Source organism: Hyla sarda, chromosome 10, assembly GCF_029499605.1.
Source record: "Hyla sarda isolate aHylSar1 chromosome 10, aHylSar1.hap1, whole genome shotgun sequence".
Classification (NCBI taxonomy): domain Eukaryota; kingdom Metazoa; phylum Chordata; class Amphibia; order Anura; family Hylidae; genus Hyla; species Hyla sarda.
The window spans coordinates 67,369,273-67,386,047 of NC_079198.1; the positions used below are offsets into that span (position 1 = coordinate 67,369,273).

The window sequence follows — 16,775 nt, forward strand, 5'->3', positions numbered from 1 at the left end:
TCTTCTCCTCCAGGTACCGGCCTCCATCTTCTCCCCTCGTTCCCCACGGCATCCAGGAGTGGACAGAACGGGGGTTGCCATTGCAACCCACTGTCCTGCGCTGCCATTGATCAGAAACAGTTCTGACTAATGGCAGGGATAGGAGGAGATCGCAGCACTGCAAACTTGCTCTTAGCCCTCAGGATGATCGGGGCTGTCACTGACCACTCCGATTATCCCTATTTTCCAGGTGATCAGGTCACCAGAGGCCGATCAGCCCGGAATAGCAGAAAATCGCATGTCTGAATTGACATGCAATTTTGTGCGATCGCCGACATGGGGGGTTCTCAGGACCCCCTGGGCAATGTGCCAGGATGCCTGCTGAATGATTTCAGCAGGCATCCCGGTTCGGTCCCCAACCAGCTAGCAGCGGGGACCAGAATTCCCATGGGCGTGTGCATACGCCCCACGTCCTTAAGGAGTCGGGATACACGGCGTATGCATATGCCCGGCATCCTGAAGAGGTTAAAGTTAGCTATAACAGTCAGTCAATATCAGTAAGGACCACTTACCCGAGACATTGGGGGGCCTCAGGTTGTCCGAACCGCCTGTCAGTCCATGGAGAAGGTGTAGGGTCCTGGAGAAAACATAGAGAGGGAAAAAAGGAGGAGAAGTAAGGTGGTGACAGAGCGAGGGAAGAAAAGAGTTCCCATAAGGAAATGGGAACACGGGTACTAGAAGGGGGGCCATGAGGGCCAGAAAGCAGATTAGGGCCAGCCTAATCATACAGCTAGTGGGGGTGCGCAGAACCTGCACAAGAGCTAAATAGCGGGGGAAAAGATACACGGGTCTCAGCCATGACCACTAGCATTATTAAAGAATGGTACCACTGGAGAATGCTAAGCGTCTGCAGTGGTCTGGGTGGAGCTATGGGCTACTAGAGAGGCGAACCAGCATTCCGCCTCGGGTGATAGCGGAAATATGGAAGGATATGGTCAACGTACAATATAGAACCAGGTTGTGTTTGTCTAACCGTAACAAAACAAATAAGTGGTGGGCAGCAGAAAAATAGGCGCAACAGTGCAGCAGTTTGTAAGCCCTATAGAACTAGGCAACACATGTCAGGCCTCTACGATATGAAGGAGGGCCAATAGAAGGTGGGCCCTTTCTAATAATGTGGCTAAACATCAAATAGCAAAGTTATCAAGTTCGACAGTGCAAGGAAACAGTAACTGAAGTGTAATACGCAGCAACTGGAACAAACCAGGGGGGTCTTCACATGAGCCCGAAGTCAGTCAGGAGGGATGCACAGATGTCACAATCCAGGCGGGCGGTGCAAGCCTCAGGTCTTGCATCGCATCAGACCTGTGCAGGACATCTTATTGAGCCCACTGAGTGAGTTGGAAAAGTTTATCCCATTCAGGTAAGGGCACTTGAGGTAGCCAAAAGGTGAATAGGAAATTCTGAAGATCCGACGGGGAGCGGAGTTCTGCTGTGGTAGTCCCGTACTTGGCAATAAGGGAAAATGGGAATCCCCATCTGTAGACTATCTGAGCATTCTGCAGTAGTTGAAGCAGGGGTTTGAGTGCGGCTCTCAGCTTGAGGGTGCGCAAGGACAGGTCAGGGAACAGGTGAATGGGATGTCCAATGTAGGAAAGAGACTTCAAGTGTCTGGCTTTTTTCATTATTTCGTCTTTCAGGATGAAGTCATGAATTCTGCATATGATGTCTCTGGGTTTGGCTGGATCTGGATTTTTTGCCCTGAGTGCTCTGTGGGCTTTTTCCAATTCCAGAGAGGAGTCCCAAGGTTTCTGAAGTATATCATCAAATATTTTCTGCAGGGTCGGAGTGATTTCCTGAGGAGGTACTGATTCTGGCAGGCCCTTTATCCTTATATTGTTTTGCCTGTTTCTGTTGTCTAAGTCATCTAGATGGGCAATTTCAGCTCTCTGGGGTAGAGAGAGGTTATGCGTAGATTCCTGTAGAACTTGAATTTGATTGGCGACAGTCGTACGAAAATCCTCTAATGAGTGCTCTTTCTCTTTCATGAGATGAACATCTGTTTTGACAGGCTTAAAGTCTCGTTGCCATGCAAGGAGCAGGTCCGCCGCCATAGTTTGGATATCTGGCTTTGTCGGCAGTAGAGCTAGTAAGGCTTGCAGCTCTGGATGTTTCTTTAAGGTATTCTTAGCCATCTCAGGAGACGGCAGAGACGGGTCAGCTGGAGACCAGCAGGATATCTCTGGGTGATCCGGGGTGCGGATCCGGCGGCAAGTCCGTCTGTGTTCAGTCAGCCTATCATCCGAGGATGAGTGGTCGGCATGCGACGCAGCACTTGCACATGCCTTAATTGGAGTTTTAAACAATTTATTTTTGGCAGGTGGACTGGCGCCACAGTAGTCAGGTGTATCACTATCTGCCTTGGAGTGATGTATGTTACTGTCTGAGTGTGACTCAGCTGTGTCCATGGTGTCGGCCCAGTTAAGCACATTAATAGCCGGAAGACCAGGAACAGGCCGTTGGCAGGGTGGTATTGGAGACTGACGGCCAGGGTTATGGGGAGTGGCGGGTGCCACTGCAGCTGCATAGCTTCGGGGGCCTGGCATTGGTGTATTGTTATGAGCAGGTAAGAGAGTGACAGCGGGTCCCTTGGCATCACATTGCGGGAGAGAGTGGGCAGAAGGAGAGGGCTGCGGTGGGTCTCCAGCAACGGGAAGCTCACTCCCATGTTATGTGTACTGGCAGGCAGCAGAGGGTTAATTGGAGGAACCAGGGGCAGTCTGCAGGCCCGGACGACCGCTGGTAGGGTTCTGGCTCACCTTCAACAGCAGTATACTCCTGTGTGAAAGGGCCTCCACTCCCAGTTGGCAAGTGAGGGGTATGGAAGGAGGCCGCACTTCCATGCGTAGCTTGTCATGTGCGTGTCAGGTATCTGTGCGAGGAGGGAGCGGGGACAGTGATGGTGCCCGTGGCGTGCTCCTCAGCACAGGACCTGTCGGAGTATGCAGCGGCAGTGTCTAAGCCATCTCAGGGGAGCGTAGCAGTCCGGATGCCAGTATGGGAGCTGTAGTGCCGGAGGTCTCTTCCTGCAGGGCTTGCGCAGCGGCGTCTCGCTGAGGTGGCAGGGGAGCCGGAGGCCGCGTGGTGGGGTCGGCGGTCCCCGCTGAGCGAAGAAAGGCATGATGGAGCCAGGGCCGTCGCTGGGTGGATAAGATTGCTGTTTGAGGGTTTTTCATCTAGATCTGCCTCCCATAGCAGGTGTAGGAGCCCCAAGCACAGAGATCCAGGCGGGAACTCTCAATCTGTGTGACTCATCTCGTGCGTGCCAAGCCACGCCCCTCCCCTCTCAAATATTTTTTAATTTTTTGTATGCCTATATAAATTAGATTAGATTGGTCATGGTTATGGTATTGTTGAAAATGTGAGGACAAAGGGTGTTTTGTGTTGCCTTTTTGAATGTTATAAATGTCCTCAGAGATACGTATTTTTAATGCCCGTTTTGTCCTACCTACATACTGTTTATTACAACTGCATTGGATGACATATATTACGCCTTACTGTTGCGGGAAATAATATCCATAATTTTGCATTTAAAGCTATTTACTGTAAAATTCATTTCTTTAGTTTTCTTTTGAAAATTGCTATCCTACAGTTAGAGCATATATTGCAACAATAAAACCCTCTTAAATGAAGCCGTGATTTTTCTTTATGTGAACAAGAATTGTTCTGTATAGTAGGGTTTACTTGTAAACTGAGGTTAAGGGCTTTGGTATAGATGGAGGGAGTAGATGCTATGATTGTGCTTAAAATTTTATCTTGGTGCGACAAATGCCAATTCTTTTTAATAATACTCTCCATATTTTTGTATTCATGATTAAAAGGGAGAATGAGGCGTATTTTGTTTTCTTCAGTAGATACCACAGGTGTATTATTAAAATATGAGCTTCTCCAATATTGCTTTTCAGATATTTGTAGGCTGATTCTGATGTTAGTTGGGTTTCTTAATTTTATGGACGGGGCTTATGATTGTGGCCAATTGCATTTCACATGTCGACTCTTATATTCTGTAGAATGCCACTATTTGTATATGTTACTGTAATGTCTATAATTAAGAGTGCATGTTACAGGTTTATTGTGATCTGGCGCCGGAATGGCTCAGCTGATAATAATGTTCTGTGATGGCCGCTTCTCCTGCACCACTAGCTTGTACCACCTGTCCTTTTAGTTGTGTACGATTTTATTTTTTTTATTTTTTTATGTTACTGAAAAATAATAAAATTGTTATTTAAAAAAAATTTGAGCTTCCATCCTGGTTCTCTATTTTATCTTTTGCTTTTTGTAAAATTTTGTTGGGATGTCCCTTCTCTATAAATTTATTGGTAAGGGACCGAGCTTCTATTTGATACCGGTTATCATTTGTACAGTTGCGTTTAAGTCTTCTGTACTGACCAGACGGGATATTTAACAGCAACCTATGAAGGTGGCAGCTGGAAAATAAAATATAACTATTTTTTGTGGTAGGTTTGTGAAAAGTGCTAGGTTCTATATGGCAACCAATACTGGTGATTTTTAGAAGAAAAACTCAATGGATCTAAAATCCGTGGATGCAGTAAAAGTTAAATTCCAATTATTGGTGTTAAGACCATCTTAAAATATTTTTAGTTCTTCTGGAGAATATTGCCAGACTAAAATGATATAGTCAATATACCGTCACCATAGGACCAGGCCTACGATGTTAAGTTCCTCCCATGCAATTTGCATAGCTGGGCGTGAACTTAGTCCCCATGACGGTACCTGTTTTTTGTAATTAAAAGCATCATTAAAAAATAAAAAGTTGTTTGTTAAAATAAATAAAATGCTGTCTAAAATGAATTGGATTTGTATTGGTGGTATATTTCCTTGTTCTAAGTTTTCCCAAACAGTGTGCCTGTGGCTGTTGCAAAACTATAACTCCCAGAATGCCCAGACAGCCTTTGGCTATTTGAAGCATCAATGCAAGAAACTGCAGTGTTTTCCTGTTCATTTGTACTGGGCAATGCAGTTTTTAACCCCTTTAACTGTATAAACAACTTCTTTATACAAAATATTTTCATTTAAAATTATTTACACTGTACTATTTGATGCATCAAATAGTATAGTACAGTAGTAAAAAAAAAAAAAAAAAAGAGAAACAGAAAAACAGAAAAACAGCCGCACATCCACAATTTGTATTTTGATCTACTTGCTTCTCAGCATAAATTCAAAAACTAACAGGTTGTTAGAATACATTTTGATCAAAAAGTACAAACCCACTCACCACGTCAGGGCCACCTATTCAGAGTTGGTCCCTAACCTAACACTGGTGTAGCGCCGGGCGGGGATCACTGCCACCAGGACACCATGTCCACAGGGGGAATGACCCAGTGGCAAGGCAGCCCCTCTGCTGCCTGACCAAGCCCCTGGCTCCGGGCCACACCACCTCACAGATAAAGCACCACAGAAACATTGATCGCCGCAGAGCACCACATGAGTGTGAACACCTACCATGTGCTCCCTACCAGAGGGCTAGGAGAATGCTGGGAGCAAACCCATTTGCAGTCTCCTGTTAATTAAAAACCCATGGGCCGAATGGGTGGAGAAGAGTGCTGGCTACGTAAGAGGGGACAGACTACAATAGAAGTGGTGCTCTGGTGTGGTGCTCTGTGATGCTCTGCCATTGTTTCTGCGATGCCTTGTCTGTGGGGTGATGTGGGCCGGAGCCAGACGCTTGGTCGGACAGCAGTGGGCTGCCTGGCCACTGGTTCATTCCCGCTGTGGGCTTGGTATTGTGGAGGCAGTGGTCGCCGCCCGGCGCTACACCAGTATTAAGTTACTTACACTTTGAGTAGGTGGCCTTGACGTGGCGAGTGGGCTTGTATTTTTTTTATCAAAATGTTTACGAACAACCTGTTCGTTTTTAAAATTATACTGAGAAGCAAGTAGATCAAAATACAAATGGTGGATGTGCAGCAATATTTCTCTATTTTTGTTGTACAGTATAGTAAAGTGTTTTCCAAAGAGTGTGTCTACTGCTGTTGCAAAACAAGGCTGTCCAGGCATGCTGGGAGTTGTAGTTTTGCAACAGCCAGAAGCACACTGTTTGGGGAAACATAGTACAATACTATTTACAGCATCAATGCAAGAACCTGCAGTGTTTCCCTGTTCATTCGAACTGGGCAATGCAATTTTTAACCCCTTTTAACTGTATAAACTTCTTCTTTATACAAAATATTTCCATTTAAAATGGTTTTCTGTGATGGGAAAAAGCAATGCTTCTTTTGCTATTTTATTACATTTATTTGCTTTGCTTTTTTGAAAACCAGTTTAACATCTGTTATTATTCTTCCTATTCTACTTACCATACTCAATTTGTTTATGGCATTTAACCACGTACAATAAAGACCAGGTTCAGACAGGGTCACTGAAGGCAGCTGAAAAACATACCCAACTATTGATATAAATAAAGGTAGTAGCCAGAAATAATAAACCGCAGAACATTACTATGCAGTATAAATGTATAATTCATCATTATTTGATACATAACACTTGGCCACTGCAGTGCACATACACTGATCGGCTATAACAATGACATGAATAACATTGATTATCTTGTGACAATGACATCTGTCAGGGACTGGGCTATAGTCTGTGAACAGTCAGTCCTTGAAGCTGATGTGTTGGAAGTAGGAAAATGACAGGGAAGTAAGAAAATGCTTAGGCCCCTTTAACACTGCCGTTTCTCCCAGTCGAGAACGGCCATTAAAGTCTCTCTTTTTTTAAATATATATTTTTTTTTACTTTAACGGCCGTTCTTGTGATGGGGAGCAACGGGCAACAACAGGTCTCGGCGGCTCCCATTTACTATTATGGGGGCCTCCGGGACCCGTTGTCTTTTGAAGGGAATAGCAGGAGAAAAAGACTGCTAATTTTTCTCCTGCTATTCTCCCAGGCCCCCCTGACGCCCGTCACACTGCCGTGTCATAGTGGCAGTGTCAAAAAAAGTAGCCTTATTTGTGATGGCTATACGACTGGGTCAGAGTGTCATGTCTTGTCAGATGGTACCTATATATGGTACCTACCAAAAGTGGTCCAAGGAAGGACAACCAGTGGACCGGCAGCAGGGTCATGGTTGCCCAATGCAACCGATGCAAATGGGGAATAAAGGGTAGTCTGTCAAGATCTTAGAAGAACTTTCATAGCACAAATTGCTGTTCATTTACTGCTGGCCATGATAGAAAAGTGTCAGAACACACAGTGCATCTCAGCTTGCTGTTTATGGGACCTTTGTAACTGCAAACTCTTGCGCACTGTAAAGAGTTCCTATAAACAGGCATATGGACATCGGAAATTTACCCTGAAGCAATGGAAGAAAGCCTGATCAGATGAGTTATGTTTTCTTTTACATCACATAAATGGTTAGGTGTGTGTGCGTCACTTACATGGGAAGAGATGGCACAGGATGCACTTAAGAAATGAGGATAGCTGGCAGAGGCAGCGTGGTGCTCTAGACAATGCTCTTCTGGGAAACATTGGGTTCTTTTATTCATGCAAATGTCATTTTCACGTGTAGCACCTCTACCTAAACATTGTTGCAGAACAAATGTAACCCTTCATGGTAACATTATTTCTTAATGGCATAAGCAGGTTAAAGTGCACATCAGGGGTGTAGATGGAAACAACAGTTCCCCAATGCAAAATATTGGCCCCATCAGCATGTCTTCCATACATCCACACAGTGCCCCCCATCAGCATGTCCCTATCCACACATATCATGTGCCCCTCTCCTCAGCATGTCCCCCATCCCTCCACAAAGTATCCCCCTCCCCTCAGCATGTCCCTTCTCCCTACACACAGTGCCCCACCCTCCTCAGCATGTTTCCATTCCTCTACATGATGCCCTCCCTCATTAGCATGTCCCCCATCCTTCCACACAGTGCCCCCCCCCATCTCACAATACCAGTGTTTGCCAACCAAGGTGCCTTTAGTTACTGCAAAGCTACAACTCCCAGCCAACAACTGTCTGGGCATGCTATGAGTTGTATTTTTGCAACATCTGGAAGCAACTTGGTTGGAAAACACTGCTCCACACACTGGATAGGTAGATTGGCCAGGTAGGTAGACAACCAGATAGCCAGGTAGCCAGGTAGGTATGTATCTAGTTTGCCAGGTAGGTAGGTAGCTAGGTTGCCAGGTAGATTGGTGTATATATAGATAACCAGATAGATAGGTAGGTATAAAGACATCCAGGTAGGTATGTAGATAGATAGCCAGGTAGGTAGCTAGGTTGTCAGGTTGTTTGGTAGATGCAGTTGCAGAGGAGGGCTGCAAAGATAATCAATGGTATAGGAGGATTACAGGACCAATACATGTTATCAAGTTTGGGGTTACTTAGTTTGGAGAAAAGACATCTTAGGGACGATTTGATAACAATGTACAGCACAAATATATGACAGTAGAGATATCCTTCTATTGATCTTTTAATACCTAGGCCAGCAACCATGAGAAGGGGGCCTCCTCTACATCTAGAGGAAAGAAGGTTTCACCATAATCATATTCTTTACTGTAAGAACAGGGACACTATGGAACTCTCTGCCACATGATGTTGTGTCGGCTAACTCCATAAACAAGATCAAGGGGGGTCTGGGTGTTTTTTTCTTAGAGGGGGGGGGGGATATAATATTGCAAGTTATGAATACTAGATTTATAGGGACTTTTCCCTCTATTATGGGGAAATTAGTATCTTCTTCATAGGGGTACAGGTAAAGAGTTCAAAGACAAGTGCACTCACCACGTTTGCAGCTTCATCATAAAGGCTTTATTGAAGACTTCCAGGAACAGACAAACAAGTGCATGGGGGTGACAGGCGAGGGAGGTTTTTTCGGGCTACAGAACCGTTTTGCGCTTATTGCACTTCTTTAGGCCCCCATCGCAAGACTGTTCCTGGAAGTCTTCAATAAAGCCTTTATGATGATGTTGCAAACGTGGTGAGTGTGCTTCTCTTTGAACTCTTTACCTGTATTTGCTGAAGTGTCTGCCACAAAAATGTCAGTTTTGTCGTAATATAAAACATAAAAAAAGGAAAGCCCCCAAACGTTGCCGATTTATTTTTTTTATATAAAATTTTATGGTAAAATGAAAAATGTCATTACAAAGTATAATTTCCCTCAAAATATAAGCCCTCATATGTGCTCTGTGTGTGTCTTAAAAGGCGAGAAGGAAAAAATGAAAATGCAAATGTTAATTGGTTCTCAAGGTCCTAACAGGCAGGAGTACCTTTCATAAAAATGTTTTTAAAATTTGTTATAGATGAATCAATATTGAACTCGTTTCTAATTGGTTTCCATTAGCCAGTGGAGCGCTGTTCTGCATTTTCTACAAATCGGGTCTGCCCTGGAGTATCCAATAGATGTCTGCATACGTCTGATCGACGTCTTCCATATAGGAATAAGGGCGGAAGCTAGCCCTGGCAGGCTTCAGATGACGACGTGCCTGCCGGGCCATGCCCACTTCCTCCCCTCGCACACAGCAGGGAACTGAGCTACCAAAGAGAACAGAAATCACGAATTTATAGGGGGTTTGGAATGAAAAAAGTACAGGGATAGAGTTAGAGTCAGGGACAGATGGGGAGGGGGATTAGGGAGAGTGTAGATGAAAGGGAAGGTGACACTTTAATGTTATGGATGCATGGTGTATTTCTAGAATACTACCTATCAATACCTATTGCAACCCTGACTTTATTCTTTCTGGAGCATTTTAACACTTTCTTCTCTTTTCTAGGAGCTATGTTTTATGAAGACTTGGAAAATGCTGCAGTCATGCACTTCCAATACAGAGGTGAGACACAAACTTTTATTCAAATATTTGTGTAGTTTTGCAGTAACATTTTGTGTACTTTTACATATCAGTGCCGTTTGGATCACGCTGATTTCTCTGAAGCCTACGCTACATGCCTACTAATGCACAAAGACGCTGTTGTTGGAATCAAATTAAACTTTATGGATGATATTTATCAAAGGATATCTGGTGTAGTTGTTTTTGTCCACCTTTTGTTGAAAGTGGTTTTGACGTGCATGCAACTAATTTATCAAAAAGTCACAAGGACATAGTTACATAGTTACATAGTTACTACGGTCGAAAAAAGACATATGTCCATCAAGTTCAACCAGGGAATTAAGGGGTAGGGGTGTGGCGCGATATTGGGGAAGGGATGAGATTTTATATTTCTTCATAAGCATTAATCTTATTTTGTTCCAGGAATGTATCTAATCCTGTTTTAAAGCTGTTAATTGTTCCTGCTGTGACCAGTTCCTGAGGTAGACCGTTCCATAAATTCACAGTCCTCACGGTAAAGAAGGCGTGTCGCCCCTTGAGACTAAACTTTTTCTTCTCCAGACGGAGGGAGTGCCCCCTCGTCCTTTGGGGGGGTTTAACCTGGAACAGTTTTTCTCCATATTTTTTGTATGGGCCATTAATATACTTATATACGTTTATCATATCCCCCCTTAAACGTCTCTTCTCAAGACTAAACAAGTGTAACTCCTTTAATCGCTCCTCATAGCTAAGATGTTCCATGCCCCATATTAGTTTAGTCGCGCGTCTCTGCACCCTTTCCAACTCCGCAGTGTCCCTTTTATGGACAGGTGCCCAAAACTGAACAGCATATTCCAGGTAAGGCCGTACCAATGATTTATAAAGGGGGAGTATTATGTCCCTGTCCCTTGAGTCCATGCCTCTTTTGATACATGACAATATCCTGCCGGCTTTGGAAGCAGCAGCCTGACATTGCATGCTATTCTGTAGTCTGTGATCTACAAGTACACCCAGATCCTTCTCTACCAGTGACTCTGACAGTTTAATCCCCCCTAAGACATACGATGCATGCAGGTTATTAGTACCCAGATGCATAACTTTACATTTATCCACATTGAACCTCATTTGCCAAGTGGATGCCCAGACACTTAGTCTATCCAAGTCATCTTCTAACTTATGCACATCCTCTATAGACTGTACTGTGCTACAAAGCTTGGTGTCATCTGCAAAGATAGAAACAGAGCTGTTAATACCATCCTCTATATCATTGATAAATAAATTAAACAACAGCGGTCCCAGTACTGAACCTTGGGGTACACCACTAATAACCGGGGACCAATCAGAGTATGAATCATTGACCACCACTCTCTGGGTACGATCCATGAGCCAGTGTTCAATCCAGTTACAAACTAAAATTTCCAAACCCAAAGACCTTAACTTACCTGTCAGACGTCTATGAGGGACAGTATCAAACGCTTTAGCAAAATCCAGAAACACTATATCCACAGCCATTCCTCTGTCAAGGCTTCTACTCACCTCTTCATAAAAGCAAATTAGATTGGTTTGACAATTTCTATCCTTACTAAACCCATGCTGGCTATCACTTATAATACAATTATCCCCTATGTGTTCCTGTATGTAATCCCTTATAAGTCCTTCAAACAATTTACCCACAATGCACGTTAAACTTACCGGTCTATAGTTTCCTGGGGAAGACCTAGAGCCCTTTTTGAAGATTGGCACCACATTCGCCTTGCGCCAGTCCCTTGGCACAATACCAGACACCAGAGAATCTCTAAATATCATGAACAGGGGTACAGATATTACTGAACTTACCTCTCTAAGAACTCTTGGGTGTAGTCCATCCGTTCCTGGGGATTTGCTTACATTTATATCACTTAACTTACCTTGTACCATCTCTACATTAAGCCAGTTCAGTACATTACATGATGTGTTACCAGCACTGACCTGGCCAATGTCAGCTCCTTCTTCCATAGTCTATACAGAACTAAAGAACCCATTCAGTAGCTCCGCCTTCTCTTGATCGCCTGTGACAACCTCCCCATTATCATTATTAAGGGGTCCTACATGCTCTGTCCTTGTTTTTTTTGCATTTATATATCTAAAAAAATATTTAGGATTAGTTTTGCTTTCTTTGGCCACCTGTCTCTCATTTTGAATTTTTGCTGTTTTTATTAAATTTTTCCAGATTTTATTAAGCTCCTTGTACTGTTTAAATGTTATAGCTGACCCATCAGATTTGTATTTTTTGAAGGCAATTTTTTTGTTGTTTATTGCTCTTTTAACATCATGTGTCAGCCATGTAGGATTTAGTTTTAATCGTTTATATTTGTTCCCCTTTGGTATATATTTAGCTGTATAGTTATTTAGAGTTGATTTAAAGATGTCCCATTTACCTTCTGTATCAGTATTTGACAACACCTCCCCCCAGTCAATGTCCTGTAGTGCAGATCTCAGCCCAGGGAAATTTGCCTTTTTAAAGTTATATGTTTTTGCCTTCCCCGCCTGTCTTTGTTTTCTACATTTTAAGTCAAAAGTAACTATATTGTGGTCGCTATTACCAAGGTTTTCCCGCACAGTTACATTACCAACCAGCTCTGCGTTGTTGGAAAAGATCAGATCCAACAAGGCATCACTTCTTGTTGTGTCCTCCACAAACTGGCCCATAAAATTATCCTGCAATAAATTTAGGAATTGTCGCCCCTTTGTAGTTTTAGCCAACCCCGGACCCCAATCTATATCTGGATAGTTAAAATCTCCCATTATTACCACTGTACCTGCCCGGGCGGCCCTCTCTATTTGTTTATGAAGCCGAACTTCTATCTCTTCAGTGATATTAGGGGGTCTGTAGATTACACCAAATACTATTTTTTCAGTTTTTCCCTCCTTTTGTAATTCTACCCACAATGATTCCACATCCTCAGAATCATCACACACTATGGCATCGTTCACACTGACTTTCATACCACTTCTTACATACAGACAGACTCCACCACCTTTTCTGTTCATTCTATCCTTGCGAAACAATGTAAACCCCTGCAGATTGACAGCCCAGTCATGCGAGGAGTCCAGCCATGTCTCAGTGACCCCAACTATATCAATATGTTCCTCCAGTATCAAGGCCTCAAGCTCCCCCATTTTATTTGCTAGGCTTCTGGCATTTGTGAACATACACTTTACATTTCCATCCTTTATGTTATTGGGGTTAATGGGATTCAAGGGTGTAAGTTTTATTTTCCTATGAAGCTTATTCCTATTAACTATTCTAACCCCTCCCTCCGCTCCACCCCCAGGTACATTTATAATTCCCACCTCTCTATCTACACTATCTTCCCCCTCTTTGCTGTAGGTTCCCTCCCCCCAAGTCCCTAGTTTAAACACTCCTCCACCCTTCTAGCCATCTTCTCCCCAAGCAAAGCTGCACCCTCCCCATTGAGGTGCAGCCCGTCCCTACGGTAGAGCCGGTAACCGACAGCGAAGTCAGCCCAGTTCTCCATGAACCCAAACCCTTCCTTCCTACACCAGCTTCTGAGCCATTTGTTTACCTCCCTGATCTCCCGCTGCCTCTCTGGTACGGCTCGTGGTACTGGTAGTATTTCAGAAAAGACTACCTTGGAGGTCCATGTGATGCATTATCAGTACTTTGTACATTTCCTTTGTGTAGAAGTATTACTCACATCTCCTTTTAGATGGTGTAGAATTGAACCTCAATACTTTTCACTAAAGTCGCAATTAATATATACGTGACCACTGCATGGTGAAAAGGATAAATGGTGTACTGCTAGACAACATTGTGAAGAATGTCAATTTCAAAGGCTGCACAAAAGGCAAACTGTGCCAAATATACAGTAGATGACAAAACAGCTGCAAATGCAATGATAACTGTCTCCCACTATGTGTGAATGTAATTATATCATCTGAAAGTGAATAGAATATTAGATCAAAAGTATAAGTTTAATTGGGAAAACAGTACAACTGAATGAAAAGTACTATTAAGAAACTTTTTTTTTTAGATTTGATCTTGAGTAGATCTTGGGATTGGAGGCAGGATAATGCACATGCCATTATTATATTACATGGTGACAAAACAATGCAGAAAGCGGTCACAACATTGATAAAGACTATAAAGCCGAAACCTTGCACTTTCAATCGCAATGTAACATGGATAGATATTTTTGCCATTGTATGTGACAGATTTTGTCTATGCTGAATTAATTGCACATGGTAACAAGAGATAAACACCAAAAAATAGGTGGCACCAACAACTAAAGTATAGTGCAAAAAAGCTTTATTAAATGGAACCATATTTACCATATATAACACAAGCCAGTTTTATATTGTAAAATTGTCTTCCTGCTCACAGGGATGGTGATGATATATAGTTTAAAAGCATCCCCTGACAGCCCTGTAAGTAGTCCCCTGGTCAGGGAGCTATACTCACCTTGTCGGGCTACTCCGGCTGTAATCACACCCCCTCAGTGTCATGAGCATGCAGAGGGAGATGCAAAATCAAATGTTGCACAAAAAGAGTAAGATAGAGGAACCAGTGGGGCATAAATCCTAAGCTGCATGAAAGAAAACAGAGGCAGAAAAACAAAACTGCATATAAATGAGCCACACCCCTGATGAAGCCCGTTGGGGTACGTATGTGGAGGAACATTCAGGCACAATACATGACTGGTATTGTTTGTAATGAGATTTCTTTTATCTGTTCCACCAGAGCCAGTTTTAGACTAAGTGTGGCCCTGGGTAAAAATAAAAATGGGGCCCATGACCAATGATCACCATGTTGAATTGTGCGGCATCTCAGCTGAAGGCCATAACACAAATGCATTATAGGGTCCAAATCTAAGCTATATAGGGGAAGATTTATGAAAACCTGTGCAGAGAATCAGTGGTGGAGTTGCCCACAGCAACCGATCAGAGGCCTTTTTAAAAATGAGAATGGCATCCTCTACAGAGGCTTTTATAAATCTCCCCAATAGTGAAAACTTTTTGTTTAAAGCGCAACTGTCACATAAAAATAGGTCAATAACCTGTCAGCACAGCACAAGCCGATCACTGGTATACTGCAGCCATACATTTGTTTTGGCACTCCTTGTCTTCTATTCTGTAAAAATGACATTTATCTACAGATGCCCCGGCACCACTCACTGACTGAGAAAGAAACAGAGCTGCGTGCCAGTCAGGCTGGGGCAGTGCCGTGATGCCTGAGAAGAGAGGCTTGGCAGCCCGGGGCATTGTAGATCCCTGGCCACTCCTCTCTGACTTTTGATAACTGTGGGTAAAAGTAATTTTTACAGCATAGAAGACACAAAGTGCCAAAACAGAGAGATGGCTGCAGTATACCAGTGATCAGCTCGTAGGCCGCAGTATACCAGTGATACGCTTGTGGCCACAGTATACCAGTGATGAGCTCATAGGCCGGTATACCTGTGATTAATTCGTAGGCTGCAGTATACCAGTTATCAGCTCGTAGCCGGCAGTACACCAGTATTCAGCTTGTAGGCCGCAGTATACAAGTGATCAGCTTGTGGCCACAGTATACCAGTGATGAGCTTATAGGCCGGTATACCTGTGATTAGCTTGTAGGCTGCAGTATACCAGTGATCAGCTCGTAGCCTGCAGTACACCAGTATTCAGCTCATAGGCCGCAGTATACCAGTGATCAGCTCGTAGGCCGCAGTATACTAGTGATCAGCTCGTAGGCTGCAGTATACCAGTGATCAGCTCGTAGGCCACAGTATACCAGTGATCAGCTCGTAGGCCACAGTATACCAGTGATCAGCTCGTAGGCCGGTATACCTGTGATTAGCTCGTAGGCTCCAGTATACCAGTGATCAGCTCGTAGGCTGCAGTATACTAGTGATCAGCTCCTAGGCTGCATTATACCAGTGATCAGCTCGTAGGCCGCAATATACCAGTGATCAGCCCGTAGGCCGCAGTATACCAGTGATCAGGTCGTAGGCTGCAGTATACCAGTGATCAGCCCGTAGGCCGCAGTATACCAGTGATCAGGTCGTAGGCTGCAGTATACCAGTGATCAGCTCGTAGGCCGGTATACCTGTGATCAGCTCGTAGGCTGCAGTATACTAGTGATCAGCTCCTAGGCTGCATTATACCAGTGATCAGCTCGTAGGCCGCAGTATACCAGTGATCAGCCCATAGGCCGCAGTATACCAGTGATCAGCCCGTAGGCTGCAGTATACCAGTGATCAGCTCGTAGTCTGCAGTATACCAGTGATCAGCTCATAGGCCGCAGTATACCAGTGATCAGCTTGTGGCCACAGTATACCAGTGATGAGCTCATAGGCCGGTATACCTGTGATTAGCTCGTAGGCTGCAGTATACCAGTGATCAGCTCGTAGCCTGCAGTACACCAGTATTCAGCTCATAGGCCGCAGTATACCAGTGATCAGCTTGTGGCCACAGTATACCAGTGATGAGCTCATAGGCCGGTATACCTGTGATTAGCTCGTAGGCTGCAGTATACCAGTGATCAGCTCGTAGCCTGCAGTACACCAGTATTCAGCTCATAGGCCGCAGTATACCAGTGATCAGCTTGTGGCCACAGTATACCAGTGATGAGCTCATAGGCCGGTATACCTGTGATTAGCTTGTAGGCTGCAGTATACCAGTGATCAGCTCGTAGCCTGCAGTACACCAGTATTCAGCTCATAGGCCACAGTATACCAGTGATCAGCTCGTAGGCCACAGTATACCAGTGATCAGCTCGTAGGCCGGTATACCTGTGATTAGCTCGTAGGCTGCAGTATACCAGTGATCAGCTCGTAGGCTGCAGTATACTAGTGATCAGCTCCTAGGCTGCATTATACCAGTGATCAGCTCGTAGGCCGCAGTATACCAGTGATCAGCCCGTAGGCCGCAGTATACCAGTGATCAGGTCGTAGGCTGCAGTATACCAGTGATCAGCTCGTAGGCCGGTA

At 44.1% G+C, this 16,775-nt stretch overlaps 1 protein-coding gene across 10 annotated transcripts in view; it reads left to right on the top strand.

Moving 5' to 3' along the window:
* Window positions 1-16,775, top strand: part of LOC130293923 (galactoside alpha-(1,2)-fucosyltransferase 2-like) — a 338,139-nt gene that overhangs the window by 156,330 nt on the left and 165,034 nt on the right. For 9 of the 10 annotated variants that reach the window (XM_056543215.1, XM_056543212.1, XM_056543208.1 and 6 more), the window contains one exon: window positions 9,775-9,831. In XM_056543215.1, the coding sequence (XP_056399190.1) occupies window positions 9,780-9,831 (52 nt within the window). In that variant the 5' untranslated portion in view covers window positions 9,775-9,779. Of the gene's footprint in view, window positions 1-9,774; window positions 9,832-16,775 lie in introns of those variants that run through there. The other variant, XM_056543210.1, reaches the window with a different exon arrangement.